This window comes from Heterodontus francisci, chromosome 15, assembly GCF_036365525.1.
Source record: "Heterodontus francisci isolate sHetFra1 chromosome 15, sHetFra1.hap1, whole genome shotgun sequence".
NCBI lineage: Eukaryota > Metazoa > Chordata > Chondrichthyes > Heterodontiformes > Heterodontidae > Heterodontus > Heterodontus francisci.
This window is the reverse complement of record NC_090385.1, coordinates 3,564,737-3,584,617: the sequence shown is the minus strand read 5'-3', so window position 1 is coordinate 3,584,617 and position 19,881 is coordinate 3,564,737. Positions and strand designations below refer to the sequence as shown.

The following is a 19,881-nucleotide window of genomic DNA, read 5'->3' as shown; positions in this document are numbered from 1 at the left end:
GACGTGGGTGTACTCGTACAAGGAACATGCATGATGGTACAGCAAGCAATTAGGAAGGCAAATGGCATGTTGGCCTTTACTGCAAGGGGACTGGAGTACAAGAATAAGGAAGTCTTGCTTGAGTGAAACCACACCAGTAATACTGTAAGCAGTTTGGTCTCCATATCTAAGGAAGGATATACTTGCCTTGGAGGCACACCAGTGAAGGTTCACAAGATTGGTTCCTGGAATGAGAGGGTTGTCCGATGATAAGAGGCTGAGTAAGTTGGGCCTATAATCTCTGGAGTTTAGAAGAATGAGATGTGATCTCATTGAAACATACAAGATTCTGAAGGGGCTTGACAGGGTAGACACTCTGAGGTTATTTCCCCTGGCTGGGGAATCTAGAACACGAGAGGGGCACAGTCTCAGGATAAGGGGCAATCATTTAGGAGAAATTTCTTCACTTAGAGGGTTGCAAACCTTGGAATTCATTACCCCAAAGAATTGTGGATGCTCCATCGGTTAGTATAACCAAGTCTAAGATAGACAGACTTTTGGTCTCTCAGGGAATCAAGGGATATGGGGAGCAGGAAAAAAGGTGGAGTTGAGGCAGGAGATCAGCTATGATCGTATTGAAATATGCAGCAGGCTCGAGGGGCCATGTGATCTACTCCTGCGGTTTCTTATATAATTAAAATGAAGTTAAATCAGGCCAGGATTGGTCAGGGCACTTTCAAGATGCAATGTAACGCATCTGTGAATGTCCTTCCCTACCATACTGGTTTCAAACATCTTAATTAACAAAAGAAGCAGTTCTCCTAAAAACGACAACAGCTATAATCTCAATTCAATTTTTCAAGCTAAACTTTGGCAAAAAAAACACTGACCTCTACAGCTCAAAAAGGACACTAGAAAAAGTTTGAGTAGCTCTCAACTCCTTTCCCCAATGGCAGAGAAACTAAACAAATACTTTGTGTCTGTCTTAGAGGAAGATACAAAAAACCTCCCAGGAATACTAGAGGACCAAGGGCTAGCGAGGATGAGGAACTGAAAGAAATTATGAGTGGAAAGGTAGTGCTGGAGATATTAATGAGACTGAAAGTTGATAAATCCCCTGGACCTAACGATCTACATCCTAGAGTGTTGAAAGAGATGGCTGTAGAGATAGTGGATGCTTTGGTGGTCATCTTCCAAAATTCTATAGATTCTGGAACAGTACCTGAAGATTACAAGGTAGTAAATGTAACCCCACTATTTAAGAAAGAAGGGGGAGAGAAAATGGGGAACTACAGACCTGTTAGCCTGACACCAGTAGTAAGGAAAATGCAAGAATCTATTATAAAGGATGTGATAACTGGACACTTAGAAAATAATGGTAGGATTGGACAGAGTCAACATGGATTTATGAAAGGGAAATTATGTTTAACAAACATGTTGGGAGTTTACTGAGGTTGTAATTAACAGTAGATAAGGGGGAACCGGTGGATGTGGTGTATTTGGATTTTCAGAAGGCTTTCGATAAAGGCCCCACACAGCAGGTTAGTAAGCAAAATTAGAGCACATGGAATTGGGGGTAATATACTAGCATAGATTGAGAATTGGCTAACGGACAGAAAACAGAGAGAGTAGAAATAAATGGGTCATTCACAGGTTGGCAGGCTGTGACTAGTGGGGTACCGCAAGGATCAGTGCTTGGGCTCCAGCTATTCACAATCTATATCAATGATTTGGATGTGGGGACCAAATGTATTATTTCCAAGTTTGCTGATGACAAAAAAAAACTAGATGGGAATGCGAGTTGTGAGGAGGATGCAAAAAGGTTTCAAGGAGATATAGACAGGCTAAATGAGTGGGCAAGAACATGGCAGATGGAATATAATGTGGAAAAATGTGAAATTATTCACTTTGCTAGGAAAAACAAATGCAGACTATTTCTTAAATGGAGAGAGATTGGGAATTGTTGATGTCCAAAGGGACCTGGGTGTCCTCTTTTCATGCAGGTGCAGCAAGCAATTAGGAAGGCAAATGGTATGTTGGCCTTTATTGCAAGAGGATTTGAGTACAGGAGTAAAGAAGCTTTGCTGCAATTGGACAAAGCTTTGGTGAGACCGCATCTGGAGTATTGTGTACAGTTTTGGTCACCTTAATTAAGGGAGGATATACTTGCCAGAGAGGGAGTGCAACAATGTTGTTTCTCAGACTAATCCCTGGGATAGCAGGATTGTCCTATGAAGAGACAGATTGAGGAGACTGGGCCTACATTCTCTCGGGTTTAGAAGAATGAGAGGTGATCTCATAGAAGCACAAAAATTCTTACAGGACGCTTAACAGGACGGATGCTTTCCCTGGATTTGGGGGCTCTAGAGCCAAAGGACAGAGTCTCAGAATAAGAGGTAGGCCATTTAGGACAGAGATATAAAGGAATTTCTTCCGAGGGTGGTAAATCTGTGGAATTCTCTACCCCAGAGGGCTGTAAAGGATCAGTCATTGAGGATGTTCAAGACAGAGATCGACAGATTTCTAGATATTAAAGATAAAAGGATATAAGGATAGTGCAGGGAAATGGCGCCGAGGCAGATATCAGCCATGATCTAGTTGAATGGAGCAGGCTTGAGGGGCCGAACAGCCTACTCCTATTTCCTGTTTTCTTTGTAAAAGTACATAAGATTTTTAGCGTACCCAGCCACTCTGGAGCAAGGCACCCTCAGTTACACAAATACAAGCTGGTGAATTCAAGTAGGCCAGGAAATAAAATTTCCACCATTGCAATAACCACTTACCTCTTGCTGGCTGAGACAGCAACAGTGTCAGCTTTGTGTGACAGACCTAGCTACCTGATACCCAAGTTTATAGTATGTAGAGGGGCTGTTGATTAAGCAGCCAATCCTGGCGAATGAGTGGGAATCGGAGAGTAGACCTGCCACTGAAGGCTGGCATTATTCCTAGTTGGCTCCAGGTAACCCTGCAGTGCTTTGAAGGTTCTGTGTTGCTGGTTGGACAAACAGTAGTGCTTTGTTCTGTTAAGCTGTGTGGTTTCATTTGGTTAAGCTCCAGCAGTGCCTGTGTGCATACGCAGAGGGGCGCCCTAGTCAACTTGGATCTAAGCTCTCGGGACCTGCTTTAAGTAGCGCATATCTCTGTGGGAACAATAAGTGTTGCACATTGGAAACACTCAGTTGCGAAGCTTGGCTGTTGAATCAAAAGCTGCTCTACATACTGTAGTCTTGGGTATCAGATAGCTAAGTCTGTCACGTAAATTTTTTGTTTAGAGATACAGCACTGAAACAGGCCCTTCAGCCTACCGAGTCTGTGCCGACCATCAACCACCCATTTATACTAATCCTACACTAATCCCATATTCCTACCACATCCCCACATTCCTCTACCACCTACCTATACTAGGGGCAATTTATAATGGCCAATTTACCTATCAACCTGCAAGTCTTTTGGTGGTGGGAGGAAACCGGAGTATCCAGCGAAAACACACGCAGACACAGGGAGAACTTGCAAACTCCACACAGGCAGTACCCAGAATTGAACCCGGGTCGCTGGAGCTGTGAGGTTGCGGTGCTAACCACTGCTGCCACAATTCCCATCTTCCTTATTCAGCAAGCACTAAGTGCTTGTTGCGAGGCAGAGATTTTATTTCCGAGTCTACTTGAATTCACCAGCTTGTATTTGGGTAGCTCAGGGTCCCTTGCTCCAGAGTAGCTGGGTACTTTAAAAGCCTTATGTACTTCTACATAGAATTCACAGAAAAATTCAGTTGTACCTAAGCCTGGGGGCTCAGTGGGAAAGGGACATTAGAGATAATGCCTTAACCATCTATTTGGATTGGTGTTCAATAGCCTAATAATAGGCTAGATTTTGCAGTCAGCAGCAAAGTAATGGCATTCAAGCTGACCTCAAGGAAAGGTGTCCACAAAGACCTAGCGATTTCCGTGAGGTGGATTTCCCCTTTCCAGATGACAGTTTGAATCCAGTGCCAAGTCAAGGGGATCTCCAGATGTCCAGCAACAGTGATATCAGCAAGGTGATGTAAGTAGCCAATCACATTGAAGTACTTTCACAGACAGCAAACCAGGAAGTAAAACCAACTGATTCCCTTCCCTTTTAATTTAAATTTTGAGATAGAAAAATAAAGGATGATTGATATTTTGGCTTCTTTCTTAAATCATCTTTTTTAAATGTGAAACTTTACCTTAATGGCAAAATTTAACATTCAACAAATGTAAAATTAAATTTTCAGGGCCAGTGAGTGCGTTTATTAGTATGCCATTAAAAACCTAGTTACATCTCATTCAACAAGGTGCAACATATTCAAGGGTTTTTACAGCACCACTAATAGGCATAAAAGTGGAAGTTTTCATCAATTCACTGATTGCTTTAAGATCACACTCTGGGTGGAGCCTCATCAGCGTACCCTCTGGAGGAGCGTAGAATCACCAACAGCAGTTTCTGGATCTCCGTATTATTATGCCTACATGCGACTTCCAAATTTGATGTCAGTTTCAGTGTCAAACACCGACAGTTATGTCATCGTTATCACCGCAAAATCTAGGCTAATATTTTGCAATAGTTCCACTGTTCTTATATGGTTCCAATCTAAGCCAACAGCACTGATGATTAAAAACATAACATGACAAAAATTCCTTTCGAAGAAAGCAAACAAGATCTGATGCTGAGGAGCAAAATTGTACCATTTTATATTTCTAACAGTACAGCAAGATGCAAAGAATTTCAGCTGCAATGTTTACAGAAGACTAAACTATTTTGCATATCACAACCGTACAATGAAATAAGCAAGATTTCTCAAATTGCAGGGATTGCACATGCAATTTATAAGAGATTAAGAGAAGCTATTTCATACCTAAACCACTGAATATTTGTGTGGGGCATGGATTCCAAAATGTAATCCCATCTGGAAGCCCACTTTATTTTGTCATCTTCCTAGTGGAAGGAACAAAATGGTAATTTCATATTAATCACAACACTCGATTGAGAAATTGCTAGTAAACACTGTACAAGCACTGCAAAATAAAACAACTCAATTTAAACCACATTCGTGCACATTTATTTTGATCCATTTATCACTAACACAATTGAAAACTTAACTTTTCAAACTGAAACTTAGTTAAATTGAAATATTAAGCTACCTCACCCAGATACTAGAATACTGTAAACATGTTTAGCATTAATATCCAACTATTTTATTACATTTTGTTGTATTGTGTTAATGTAAAATTCAGTGTGCTTTTTACGTGTGCACATACAAAGAATTCCTCTGCAGTTGAATATTTATAACTGCTGAGTGCATCAAAAAGACGGCTACAAGAAACTACCATTAGATTCTGAAGAGATTTTTTTAAGCTACTACTCAAAAAAAACAAAATACTCTACCAAATCTTCTAATCTGAAATTTAGAAAACCAGACATCAGTCAAAGGCCAGCAAAGCTTTCTTTTTGTGAAAAACATCTGAAAGAATGGGAGGCCAAGACCAACTTCAGCTATGTGTCCATACTGCAGAACTGTGACTCAAAGAAAGGGGCCTGTCTAATAAGTGGCAACATTGTGTGTAACGTTTTGCAGTGTGGTTCTGTTGGAATACGATACAGAACACACAGGCTACAAATTCAGTCATTTCTCTTTTTAAAAGATTGACTAGGCCTCAGCTGTGTTTGATTCTAGGCACCACACTTTAGGAAGATGTCAAGACCTTGGAGAGGGTACAGAGGAGATTTACCAGAATGGTACAAGGGATGAAGAACTTCAGTTACGTGGAGACACTAGATAAGTTTATGGGGAGATTTAATAGAGGTGTTTAAAATCATGAAGGGTTTTGATAGAGTAAATAAGGAGAAACTGTTGCCACTGGCAGGAGGGTTGGCAACTAGAGGGAACAAATTTAAGGATAACTGGCAAAAGAGAAGATTTTTTTGAAATGTAGCAATTTGTCAAAATCTGGAATACACTGCCTGAAAGTTCAACAACAACTTTCAATAGGGAATTGGATAAATACTTGAAGGGGAAACATTTTCAGGGCTATGGGGAAAGGACAAGGGGAATGGGACTAATTTGATAGCTCTGAGAGCTGGCACAGGCAGGATGGGTCAAATGACCTCCTTTGGTGCTGTATAAGTATATGCTTCTAAAACTGCATTTCCCAAAATAATACAATAGCAAGCCACAGAACATGATTCTGAAAATTTCAAAGGATTTCATTTGACAGTAAATAACTGGGGAACACTGGGTAAAGGCTGCCTTTAAAACTATCGTGAAGACTAGAGTTGCACCTCAACTTACAGGTAAAGGATGAAATTCTACACAAGGGCAGTGATTGTGACTATTATATATTTTAAGTATATAACTGCTAAATGTTTTGGACAGGCTTTATGCTCATCAGTGACAGGGAGGAGAACTGCATACATAAATCTTTTACTGTCACTCCCAGGTTTACTTCTTCATTTATTGGCAAAATCAAGTAATTGGGTGTCTAGGTGATAGTGGGCTCCACTTAAGCAAGACTATAACCAGACAACTAGGGTAAAATGGACAAACTCCAAGTATAAAAAGTAAGGCACTTACTCATCTCTTCCTCCAGACTGCATTATCAGACTAAAGGAAAAGGTAAATTCAAAGCCACTTATGTTACTTACAGTAAATTTAACAGAATAGGTGTACACAATATTAGTTTTCTTTTCCTTCTCTTCAGCAGGGATCTCCATCGGAGGTCCCTCACAATTTGGGTGGTTTACGTCTGCATGGTTGTAACTGGAGATAAAAGCACAAATTTAAAGCCTTATTTTAAAACATCAGTAGGTTATAATACGGACAAATCATTAATCTTGCATATACTGTCAAATAAGCTTTGCCTGTTGTGCTTCATTTAGTTGTATTGTCAGTACAGCTTCACATTAGTTCCAACTAGTTTCTACTTGACACTGACACCAAATTTGTACTTTAAGACAGGAGTTATGACCTGAATGCAACAAGAAAGATTCCCTGGGTCATTCTTAAAGTGTGGCTTTATACAAAAAACAGCTTTAGGACTGAAATAACACAAAAGGTCACTGCTTAAGAGAATGGCCAAGAATTGCCTTAAAAAGAGTACAACTTGAGGAAACAAAACAGAACCAAATAGCAAAAATATTATAGAAACACGTTATCAACAAGGAAAGACAGCAATTAGCATTCAGGCTTTTTACCTTTGTGAGGAGACTGGGTGCATCCCAGCCACAGGGTCCACATATAAAGTTGAGATCAATGTTCCTATTAATCAGCAGTTATTTGAAGCAGTGGATAATAATTGATCTGGGTTGTTTGATTTAGATAACATATTAAAAGCTTGAGGATTGCTGAAAATAGACATGTTGAAGATTTTCGTTTTGCACTCATCAGGACAATACGCAAGAATAACCAATGTAAGGGAAAACAACAATTTATACAGCATGACGAGAGTGCTGATTGGTTAGCAAGTGAACTCTGATTGGTAGAGGCGTCTTGGGGAAAATGTTGAAGCTATTATTAAAGACATTATAGCAGGACAGTTAGAAAAATTCACGGTAATCAGGCAGAGTCAACATGGTTTTATGAAAGGGAAATCATGTTTAACCAATTTATTGCAGTTCTCTGAAGTAACATGTGCTGTGGAAAAAGGGGAACTGGTGGATGTACTGTACCTAGACTTCCAGAAGGCATTTGATAAGACGTCACATCAAAGGTTATTGCAGAAAATAAAAGCTCATGGTGTAGGAGGTAACATTTTGGCATGGATAGAAGATTGGCTAGCTAACAGGAAACAGCGAGTTGTCACAAATGGATCATTTTCTGGTTGGCAAGATGTAACGAGCGGTGTGCCACAAGCATCAGTGCTGGGGCCTCCACTTTTTACAATCTATATTAATGGCCTGGCTGAAGGTATGGTTGCTAAATTTGCTGATGACACAAAGATAGGTAGGAAAGTAAGTTGTGAAGAGGACATAAGGAGGCTACAAAGGGATATTGATAGGTTAAGGTGAGTGGGCAAAGATCTGGCAAATGGAGTATAATGTGGGAAAATGTGAAATTGCCCATTTTGGCAGGAAGAATAAAAAAGAAGCACATTATCCAAATGGTGAGAGATTGCAGAGCTGAGATGCAGAGGGATCTGGGTGTCCCAGTGCATGAATTGCAAAAGGCTAGTATGCAGGTGCAGCAAATAATTAGGAAAGCTAATAAACTGTTATTGTTTATTGTGAGGGGAATTGAACACAGAAGTAGGGAGGTTATGCTTCAGTTGTACAGCCACTGGTGAGACCACATCTGGAGTACTGTATACAGTACTGGTCTCCGTATTTAAGGAAGGATATAAATGTGTTGGAAGCAGTTCAGAGAAGGTTTACTAGACTCATGGCTGGAATGCGTGGTTGTCTAACGAAGAAAGATTGGACAGTCTAGGCTTGTATCCGCTGGAGTTTAGAAGAGTAACAGGCGACTTGACTGAAACGTACAAGATTCTGAGGGGTCTTGACAGGGTGTATGTGGAAAGGATGTTTCCTCTTGTGGGAAAATCTAGAACTAGGGGTCACTGTTTAAAAATAAGGGATCGCCCTTTTAGGACAGAGAAGAAGAGACATTTTTCCTCAGAGGGTCGTGAGTCTTTGGAACTCTTCCTCAAAAGGCAGTTCAAGCAGAGTCTTGGAATTTTTTTTTTAAGGCAGAGGTGGATAGATTCTTGATAAGCAAGGGGGTGAAAGGTTATTGGGGGCAGGTAGAAATATGGAATGTAAGATCAGCCATGATCTTATTGAATGGCGGAGCAGGCTCGAGGGGCCGAGTGGCCTGCTCCTAATTCATATGTTCCTATGTAGAACTCATTGCACAGCCACCATTTTAACCAAATCCCTTCACTTACTACTATTGCAGAGAGGAGTCAAGAATAAGCCCTCTTTGCAAGTGAAGCAGGGAGAGACTACAGGATAATTGGATCATGGCACACAAATATGCCTCAATCTCCATATTAAAGTCATCATTTGTCCTCATCTTTATATTTCCATGCCAAATTCCTACATACACATTTATAATGGTAATTGCCTATGTAATCTTGTCACTATAATTACTGTAGTCTTTGCGAACAAAACCAACTACCCTTGAACTTCATTGCCTTCCAATCTCCATGCGCTCAGTCAAGAATTTTAACAAGCTTTGTTAACAATCAGACAGAACAGAGTCTTCCAGTCATTTGAAACCTAAATAATTACCATTTCCTTCAATGTTGCAAACTACTGTGGCTTTAAAAGACTGCATTCAGCAACTCAAATTATAGCATGCAAAAGGAGAGTAAATTACATACATAGACATACAACATATATCAACAACTCAACATTTAAATAGTACTTTACCATAGTAAACCACTCAAGGCACTTCACAGGACGGTGGGCAAAAATTGATACTGAGCTAAAGGTGGAGGCATTTGGAAAGGTGACCAAACACTTGGCCAAAAAGATAGGTTTTAAGCAGGTCTTAAAAAGAAGAGAGGGGCAAAGAAGTTTGGGGAAGGTATTCCAGATTTGAGAGCCTGGACAGCTGAAAGTGCTGCCGTCAATGGAGGTGCAAGCAAAGTAAGGAATTCATGAGACCAGAGTTGGAAGAATGCAGAATTCTGAGAGGGTTTGTAGGGCAGAAGGAGGTAAGAGAGATAGGGACAAGGTCACAGAAGGATTTGAATACAAGGATGAAATTTTTAACACTGAAGTGTTGCCAGACTGGGAGTCATTGTAAGTCAGCAAGCACAGGGGTGATGCATAAATGGGACTTGGTGTGAGTTAAGACACATGCAATATAAATATAAAAACTGCTTGCACATTTATAATGGAATCATAGAAAGTTTACAGCACAGAAAGAGGCCACTTGCCCATTGTGTCTAATGGTAACTCTTTGCCTTTTCCCCCATGACCTCGTCAGTTAATCTTTCTGACCCTCTGTCCTATCGACACCTCTTGTCCCCCACCCCCGCTTTATTTGCTTAAAACCGAATACATTTCTAACCTTTGCCAGTTCTGACCTGTAACGTTAACTCTGCTTCTCTCTCCACAGATGCTCCCAGACCTGAGTACTTCCAACACTTATTGTTTTTATTTCAGATTTCTAGCATCTGCAGTATTTTTCTTTTATCCCTTGATATCTCTGATATCCAGAAATCTATCAATCTCTGTCTCAACATCCTCAATGACTGAGCCTCCATTACCCTCTGAGGTAGAGATGTTCATCACTCTCTGCATGTAGAAATACGTCCTCACCTCAGTCCTAAATGGCCTACTTCTTATTCTCAGACTGTGTCCCCTGGTTCTAGACCCCCCAGCCAGGAGAAACATCCTTCCTTCATCAACCTGGTCAAACCCTGTAAGAATTTTTTTACGCTTCAATGATATCACCTCTCATTCTTTTAAACTCTAGAGAATACAGGCCCAGTCTCCTCAATCTCTCCTCATAGGATAATCCCACCAATTCAGGCATCAGTCTGGTGACCCTTCATCACACTCCCTCAATGGCAAGTATATCATTCCTTAGGTAAGGAGAGCAAAATCAAACACAATGCTCCAGGTGTGGTCTCACTAAGGCTGTATACAATTGCAGCAGTGATCCTACCTTTTGGGAACTAATTTTGCAGCAACCAGTCTTGCACCTTCCCACTCATTGTTCTTTCCACTGTGATATGTTATCAAGATATCCACATGATTGAAGACATAGTAGGTGTTCTTCTTATTGAATTCAGACTGCAATATACAAAAGGAATTTCAACAAGAAGTGAAAAAAATTTGAGAGTCTCGTAGCAAAATGTTACAACCCAGAAATTGGTCATTGCCTTGTGTATGCTCAATCTACATAAGTAACACATCACAAATCTATCGTGCCACTATTACATGGGGCACTGTCTTAGGTGCATCTGCTTCAAACAGTCAGTCATCAGTGGTGATTAATCAAAACATGGAAAAGGTCTTCGAAAGAGAAACACACATTTTGGAGCTACTAAAAGAAAAAGGAAAGCCAGAGTCTGGTCATACTAGAACTCAGTCTATTGCAGACAAAACGTTTGCTCCAGTCAGTGGGAGGAAAAAGAGGAAAGTTAAAAAGAAATGCACAAACCCGTGACAGCTACCGCCGAGAAGGACAAGGGCTGCAGTTGCATGGGAACACCACCACCAGCAAGTTCCTCTTCATGCCACACACCATTCTGATTTAGAACTATATAACCATTCCTTCATAGTCGAGGGGTCAATATCCAGGAACTCCCTACCTATCCGCAATGTGGGAGCACCTTCACCACACAGACTTCAGCAGTTCAAGAAGGCAGTTCACCACCACCTACCTTCTCAAGGGCAACGCGAGATAGGTAATAAATGCTGGCCTTGCCAGTGACACCCACATCCCATGAACGAATAAAAAGAGACAGATGCAAAGTATCAACGCAAACTCAATCTCAAGGAATATGTTTATTGAAAGTAATCAAGTGAGACAAAATGGACCCATGCACCAAAATATCAATCCATGGAAATGGAAGGATGGCTCCAAATTTCTGACTGCACTGCAGTCAAAGCTACCAGGTGTTCCTTGGAAAATAAATGTCTAAATGGGGTAGAGGGGCAAAGCGATCTACGGGAACAGATACAGGAATCACAAAGTAGCAATGCAAGTTAACAAAGCCCTAAAAAGTGCAAACAAAACACTGGGGTTCATTTCTAGAGGAACAGAATTCAAAAGCTGAGAAGTTGTATGAACATAAATCATATTAATGATTTAGATGAGGGAACTAAATGTAATATCTCCAAATTTGCAGATAACACAAAACTGGGTGGGAGGGTGAGTTCTAAGGAGGACGCAGAGAGGCTTCAGGGTGATTTGGACAAGTTGAGTGAGTGGGCTAATGCATGGCAGATGCAATATAATGTGGATAAATGTGAAGTTATCCACTTTGGTAGCAAAAACAGGAAGGCAGATTATCTGAAAGGCTATAAACTGAGAATATGCAGCAAGATCTGGGTTCTTGTACACCAGTTGCTGAAAGTTAGCATGCAGGTGCAACAGGCGGTAAAAAAGGCAGATGGTATGTTGGCCTTCATAGCGAGAGGATTCGAGTACAGGAGCAGGGATGTCTTGCTGCAATTATACTGGGCCTTGGTGACGCCACATCTGGAATAGTGTGCGCAATTTTGGTCTCCTTATCTAAGGAAGGATGTTGTTGCTATAGAGGGAGTGCAGCGAAGGTTTATCAGACTGATTCCTGGGATGGTGGGACTGACGTACGAGGAAAGATTGAGTCAGATAGGATTATATTCGCTGGAGTTCAGAAGAATGAGGGGGGATCTCATTGAAACCAATAAAATTCTAACAGGACTTGACAGGGTAGATGCAGGAAGGATGTTCCCGATGGTGGGGGAGTGCAGAACTAGGGATCATAGTCTAAGGATATGGGGTAAACCTTTCAGGACTGAGATGAGGAGAAATTACTTCACCCAGAGTGGTGAACCTGTGGAATTCGCTACCACAGAAAGCAGTTGAGGCCAAAACATTGTATGTTTTCAAGGAGGAGTTGGATATAGCTCTTGGGGCGAATGGGATCAAAGGATATGGGGGAAAAGGTTACGGAGTTGGATTATCAGCCATGATCATAATGAATGGCAAAGCAGACTCGAAGGGCCGAATGGCCTACTCCTATTTTCTATGTTTCCAAGAAACTTGGTAGAACCTTAGTTACATTACATATGGAGCACTGTGCACAGTTCTGGCCTCAACATTATAAAAAAGGGATATAGAACCACTTGAGCATTTGCAAAAATGATTCACATGAAAGGAGAGGGTACAGCTTTCAGGAAAGACTGAACAAGCTGGGGTGCCCCAGAAAACAGTGAGGGGTGACTTGATAAAGGTCTTCAAAATTATGAAGGAGTTCGATAGGGCAGGTGCAGAGAAGATAATTCCACTTGTGGGGGTGTCGAAAACTAGGAGGCATAAATAAGAGTCACTAATAAATCCAATAAGGAATTCAGGAAAAGAATATAACCCAGAGGGTGGTGAGAATGTGGAACTTGGTGACACAAGGAGTTATTGAGGCGAATAGCATGGATGCGTTTACGGGAAAGCAAGATAAGCACGAGGAAGGAAGGAATAGAAGGATATCTTGATGGGTTGAGATGAAAAGCGGTGAGGAGAGGCTCATGTGAGCATAAAGACCAACACAGGGCCAATTAGCCTTTTTGTGCTGCAATTTCTATGTAATTCTGTGTAAAGGACTCAATTTTAATCTGATTAACAGTGAGCAACAACTTTAAAAAATGGTCGATGCAGCATTCTAAAGTAGTTAAGCAGAGAAAGGCAACTTACATTGATGACACAGGCATCTTTTGGGCGGCCATCCTGAGTAACAAAGCATCCAATTGGAAATCCAGGGTTGCAAAACTTTTGGCCATCTTCCACATCATAGCACCATGTGACAGGCATGTTATCAATGATCCTACAAAATGTACGACACTAAGAATTACACAAGTCAAATTACATAAGATGGAAAAGAATATGAATTCTAATGTAGCATTTTTAAAACTCAACTTTAAAAATAGAGTAGATCTTCACATTAACATGTTACCAGGCAGCCAGCCAAACAGTGCATTCAAATAAACCCGTTCCGAAGAAGGGTCACTGACTCGAAACGTTAACTCTGCTTCTCTTTTCACAGATGCTGCCAGACCTGCTGAGTGGTTCCAGCATTTCTTGTTTTTATTGCATTTAAATAAGTGCCAGAAGCAACCAGGTGTGGGAGCAGTTTGTGACACATCAGCAGTGTGGTTTGGTCATGAATTATTCAAGCATCGCTTTACCAAAATGACAATGAGGAAACTGTCAAAAAACTGGAAAACAACGAATCTTCGCAAACATGCCTCTAGTATAATCTCAGGTCCAAAATGGCCAAGGGAATGACCTACCCTGATCTCTTACAAGCTCAACGAGAGATAAGCTGGTTGACTACAATTATCTATTTGTCCTTACAGAGAAGCAGGTCCCCTCCTGAAGAATTGCTGAACAAAAAGGACCAAGGTCCATCTAGTTCATGTTCTGCTATCCCACTAATCGGCAAACCATCTTCCTCAACAGTACAGCTGAGCAGCATAATCATGAGATGACCCAAATGCTCAAAGAATAAAGACTGTTTTCCCCACTTGAGATGTTATGCTCAGAACTCCCAGCCAAAATTTTGATAAGGTACCACTAGGTAGGCTCAAGACAAAAGATTAGGACATATGCAGTCTGGGGACTAATAGCTGAATGGATAGTGAATTAGTGAAAAAAAATTTATATCCTTCAAGTCCTCCTCCAGAGACTGAGCACATAGTCTAAGCTGACACTTCAGTGCAGTACTGAGAGAGTGCTACACTATTGGAGGTGCCGAGACAGTAATCCAAGGCCCCGTCTGTCCTCTCAGGCAGGCGTACAGGATCCCACGGCACTATTTCAAAGACAATCAATGGAATTTTCTCCTTGGCGACGCGACCAATATTTATGCCTCAACCATCACCTAAAAACTGGCTATCTAGTCAATTATTTCATTGCTGTTCAAGAGACCTTGCTGTGCACAAATTGGCTGGTGCATTTCTTTACATTACATTGACTACACTTTACAGCCAATGAAATAGTTTTTGTGAAGTGTTTTGGGACATCCTCAGGTCGCGAAAGGCATTAGATAAATGCAATCCTTTTTTTAAAAAAATAAAAATGCACTTTAAGCTTGATTGGTAGTGAGCCATTCATTTCCAGGTGATCTCAGCTGTAGACCTGATTGAACTCAGATGGTAGAACATGGACTCCAGGTGGAACCACCTTGAGCTCGGAGGGAAAAAAACAGCCAGGATTCCTAATTTGCTTATATACAAAAAAGAGCCAGAGGTGCAATGAGGATACTTTTTTTATGCAACAAGTTATGATAATCTGGAATGCACTGCCTGAAATGGTATAGTAAGCAAATTCAATAGCAACTTTCAGAATAAAATTGGATAAATACTTGAAGGGGAAAATTTGCAGGGCAATGGGAAAGAGCAGGGTGAGTGGGACAAATTGGATAGTCTTTCAAAGAGCTTGCATGGGCAGAATGAGCTAAATGGACTTCTGTGCTGAAAGATTCAATGATAGGATATTTTTTCTGCAGTACAAGAAAGGATAGAGTGGGGTAAAGGGTACGCAGATTGGAGGAAGGTACTCCACAAGGATCAATGCTGGGTGTTAAATGGATCCAAGTCAAATAGCGAAGAATAAATAAAAGCAAAATACTGCGGATGCTGGAAATCTGAAATAAAAAAAAGAAATGCTGGAACCACTCTGCAGGTCTGGCAGCATCTGTGGAAAGAGAAGCAGAGTTAACGTTTCGGGTCAGTGACCCTTCTTCGGAACTAGCAAATATTAGAAATGTCAAAGGTTATAAGCAAAGTGAGCTGGGGGTGGGGCAAAAGATAACAAAGGAGAAGGTGTAGATTGGACAAGGCCACATAGCTGACCAAGAGGTCATGGAGCAAAGGCAAACAATATGTTAATGGTGTGTTGAAAGACAAAGCATTAGATCAAATAGGGTGTTAACGGACTGAAGAATGAACAGCAGCAAGTCCAAACATGAAAAACAAAACAGTGGGTAAGCAAACTGAACAAACAACAATGAAATGAAATTAAGAAAAAAAGTTGTAAAAAATGTTAATAAAAAATAAAAAACTAAATAAAAGTAAAATGGGGGGCCCGTCATGCTCTGTAATTATTGAACTCAATGTTCAGTCCGGCAGGCTGTAGTGTGCCTAATCGGAAAGAGATGCTGTTCCTCGAGCTTGCGTTGATGTTCACTGGAACACTGCAGCAAGCCCAGGATAGAGATGTGAGCATGAGAGCAGGGGGGAGTGTTGAAATGGCAAGCAACCGGAAGCTCAGGGTCCTGCTTGCGGACTGAGCGGAGGTGTTCCGCAAAGCGGTCACCCAGTCTGCGTTTGGTCTCCCCAATGTAGAGCAGACCACATTGTGAGCAGCAAATACAGTACACTACATTGAAAGAAGTACAAGTAAATCGCTGCTTCACCTGAAAGAAGTGTTTGGGGCCTGGGATAGTGAGGAGAGAGCAGGTAAATGGGCAGGTATTACACCTCCTGCGATTGCAGGGGAAGGTGCCATGGGACGGGGACGAGGTGGTGGGGGTAATGGAGGAGTGGACCAGGGTGTCGTGGAGGGAACGATCCCTTCGGAATGCTGACGGGGAAGGGAGGGGAAGATGCATTTGGTAGTGGCATCACGCTGGAGGTGGCGAAAATGGCGGAGGATGATCCTTTGGATATGGAGGCTGATGGGGTGGAAAGTGAGGACAAGGGGAACCCTGTCACGGTTCTGGGAGGGAGGGGAAGGGGTGAGGGTAGAGGTGCGGGAAATGGGCCGGACACGGTTGAGGGCCCTGTCAACCACAGTGGGAGGAAATCCTCGGTTGAGGAAAAAGGAGGTCATATCAGAAGCACCGTCATGGAAGGTAGCATCATCAGAGCAGATGCGTCGGAGACGGAGAAACTGGGAGAATGGAATGGAGTCCTTACAGGAGGCAGGGTGTGAAGAAGTGTAGTCGAGGTAGCTGTGGGAGTCGGTGGGCTTATAATGGATATTAGTAGACAGCCTATCCCCAGAGATGGAGACAGAGAAGTTGAGGAAGGGAAGGGAAGTGTCAGAGACGGACCATGTAAAAGGTGAGAGAAGGGTGGAAATTGGAAGCAAAGTTGATAAAGTTTTCCAGTTCAGGGCGGGAGCAGGAAACGCACCGATACAGTCATCAATGTACCGGAAAAAGAGTTGGGGGAGGGGGCCTGAGTAGGACTGGAACAAAGAATGCTCGACGTATCCCACAAAAATACAGGCATAACTCGGACCCATAGTGAAGAATGAAGCTAGACACAGATCTTTTTCTTGATAGCAGGTTTGTTCACAGAATGCAGCATTACATATCTCTTCCTACTCCTTTACCCTCCACCAAACCCACCCCTCCCCCATCGTGTCCCAGCAGCTCTTTATATCCGCGCTAAGTCCTTAATTAAACAATGCTCTTCACCTGTGTGTTTTAACATAATTAACCTACATTAACACTGGGGCCATGGTTAATGATTTGGACATAGAAACAAGTAACTCAATATCAAAATTAGCAGATGATACCAAAGCATGGGGTGGGGTGGGCATAGCAAGCACCAAAGAAAATTGCAACAAGATATTGAAGCATAAATTGGTAAATGAACTTTAATGTAGATAAATGTGAGGTGATGCACTTTGGTAGGAAAAGCAAAAACATCACCTGCACCTTAGAAAATAAGAAATTGATTGGGGTAAAAGAGCAAAATGAACCACAGATACAGGTGAACCAATCATTAAAAGTAACATTGAAAGAAAGCAATTAAACTTGCTAACAAAGCACTGGGACTTATTTCTAGGGAAATAGAATTAAAAAGTAGTGAAGTTATGTGAAACTTTACAGGACACTGGTCAGGCCAGTACTGTGCTGGTCTCCGTACTATAAAGACATAGAAACAACCACCTATATTTATATAGCACCTTTAACATAATAAAACGTCCCAAGACGCTTCACAGGAGCATTATAAAAAAAAATATCGCACCAAGCCACATAAGGAGGTATTAGGCAGATGACCAAAAGTTTAGTCTAAGAGACAGACTCTAAGGAATGCCTTAAAGGAGGAAAAAGAGAGGGAGAGGCGGAGAGTTGTACAGAGGGAATTCCAGAGCTTCGGGCCTGGGCAACTGAAGGTGCAGCCACCAATGGTGGACTGATTAAAATCAGGGATCATCAAGAGGCCAGAATTAGAGCAGCACAGATATCTCGGAGGGTTGTGGGGCTGGAGGAAATTACAGAAATAGGGAGGGGCGAGGCCATGGAGGGTTTTGAAAACAAGGATGAGATTTAAAAATCAAGACGTTGCTTGACCAGGAGCCAATGTAGGTCAGTGAGCAGAAGGTGATAAGTGCACAGGACTTGGTGCGAGCTAAGACACAGGCAGCAGTTTTCGATAACCTCAGTTTACAGAGGGTAGAACGTGGGAGACCAGCCAGAAATGCGTTGGAATAGTCAAGTCTAGAGGTGTAAGGCATGAATGAGGGTAAATATTAATGATTTAGACTTAAATGTGGGAGGCATGATTGGGAAATTTGCAGACGACAAAAATTGGCCGTATAGTTGAAAGTGAAGAGGATAGCTGTAGACTCCAGAATTATATCAATGGTTTGGTTGAGTGGGTGGAAAAGTGGCAAATGGAATTCAATCCAGAGAAGTGTGAGGTCATGCATTTAGGAGAGCAAACAAAGCAAGGGAATACATAATAAATGGGAGGATATTGAGGGTGAGAAGTGAAGACACCTTGGAGTGCATGTCCACAGGTCCTTAAAAGTGGCAGGATAGGTAGATAAAGTGAAGGCATAAGGAATGCTTTCCTTTATTAGCCGAGGTATAGAATACAAAACCAGGGATGTAATGCTGAAACCGTATAAAACACTGGTTAGGCCACAGTTGGAGCATTGCATACAGTTCTGGTCACATTACAGGAAGGGCAGGTTTGCGGCTGCCTGCAATGAATTTGGCCTAACCATCAGCCTCAAGAAAACAAACATCATGGGGCAGGACATCAGAAATGCTCCATCCATCAATATTGGCGACCACGCTCTGGAAGTGGTTCAAGAGTTCACCTACCTAGGCTCAACTATCACCAGTAACCTGTCTCTCGATGCAGAAATCAACAAGCACATGGGAAAGGCTTCCACTGCTATGTCCAGACTGGCCAAGAGAGTGTGGGAAAATGGCGCACTGACACGGAACACAAAAGTTCGAGTGTATCAAGCCTGTGTCCTCAGTACCTTGCTCTATGGCAGCAAGGCCTGGACAACGTATGTCAGCCAAGAGCAACGTCTCAATTCATTCCATCTTCGCTGCCTCTGGAGAATACTTGGCATCAGGTGGCAGGACCGTATCTCCAACACAGAAGTCCTCGAGGCGGCCAACATCCCCAGCTTATACACACTACTGAGTCAGTGGCGCTTGAGATGGCTTGGCCATGTGAGCCACATGGAAGATGGCAGGATCCCCAAAGACACATTGTACAGCGAGCTCGCCACTGGTATCAGACCCACCGGCCGTTCATGTCTCCACTTTAAAGACGTCTGCAAACGCGACATGAAGTCCTGTGAGATTGATCACAAGTCGTGGGAGTCAGTTGCCAGCGTTCGCCAGAGCTGGCGGGCAGCCATAAAGGCGGGGCTAAAGTGTGGCGAGTCGAAGAGACTTAGCATTTGGCAGGAAAAAAGACAGAGGCGCAAGGGGAGAGCCAACTGTGTAACAGCCCCGACAAACAAATTTTTCTGCAGCACCTGTGGAAGAGCCTGTCACTCCAGAATTGGCCTTTATAGCCACTCCAGGCGCTGCTTCACAAACCACTGACCACCTCCAGGCGCGTATCCATTGTCTCTCGAGATAAGGAGGCCAAAGAAACAGGAAGGACATAACTGCTCTGGAGAGAGTACAGAGGAGGTTTACAAGAATGTTGCCAGGGCTTGAAAGTTGCAGCTACAAGGAAACCCTAAAGATTAGGGTTGTTTTCCTCAGAACAGAGGAGGCTGAGGGGTGACTAAATTGAGATGTACAAAATTATGAGGGGCCTGGATAGAGTAGACAGGAAGGACCTGTTTCCCCAAGCGGAGAGGTCAATTACCAGGGGGCACAGATTTATGGCGATTGGCAGAAGGATTAGAGGGGACATGAGGAAAAACTATTTCACCCAAAGGGTGGTGGGTGTCTGGAATTCACTGCCAGGAACAGTGGAGGAGGCAGAAACCCTCAACTCATTTAAAAAAGGTACCTGGAC

The 19,881-nt window shown here is 42.3% G+C and overlaps 1 protein-coding gene across 1 annotated transcript in view; it reads right to left on the bottom strand.

Annotated features, from left to right (window-relative positions):
- Positions 1 to 19,881, bottom strand: part of LOC137377472 (transmembrane 9 superfamily member 2-like) — a 158,147-nt gene that overhangs the window by 87,267 nt on the left and 50,999 nt on the right. The window contains exons 5-8 of the mRNA XM_068047091.1: positions 13,343 to 13,472; positions 10,610 to 10,737; positions 6,640 to 6,754; positions 4,853 to 4,932 (exon numbers count right to left, since the gene is read on the bottom strand). Of these exons, the coding sequence (XP_067903192.1) occupies positions 4,853 to 4,932; positions 6,640 to 6,754; positions 10,610 to 10,737; positions 13,343 to 13,472 (453 nt within the window). The remainder of the gene's footprint in view (positions 1 to 4,852; positions 4,933 to 6,639; positions 6,755 to 10,609; positions 10,738 to 13,342; positions 13,473 to 19,881) is intronic.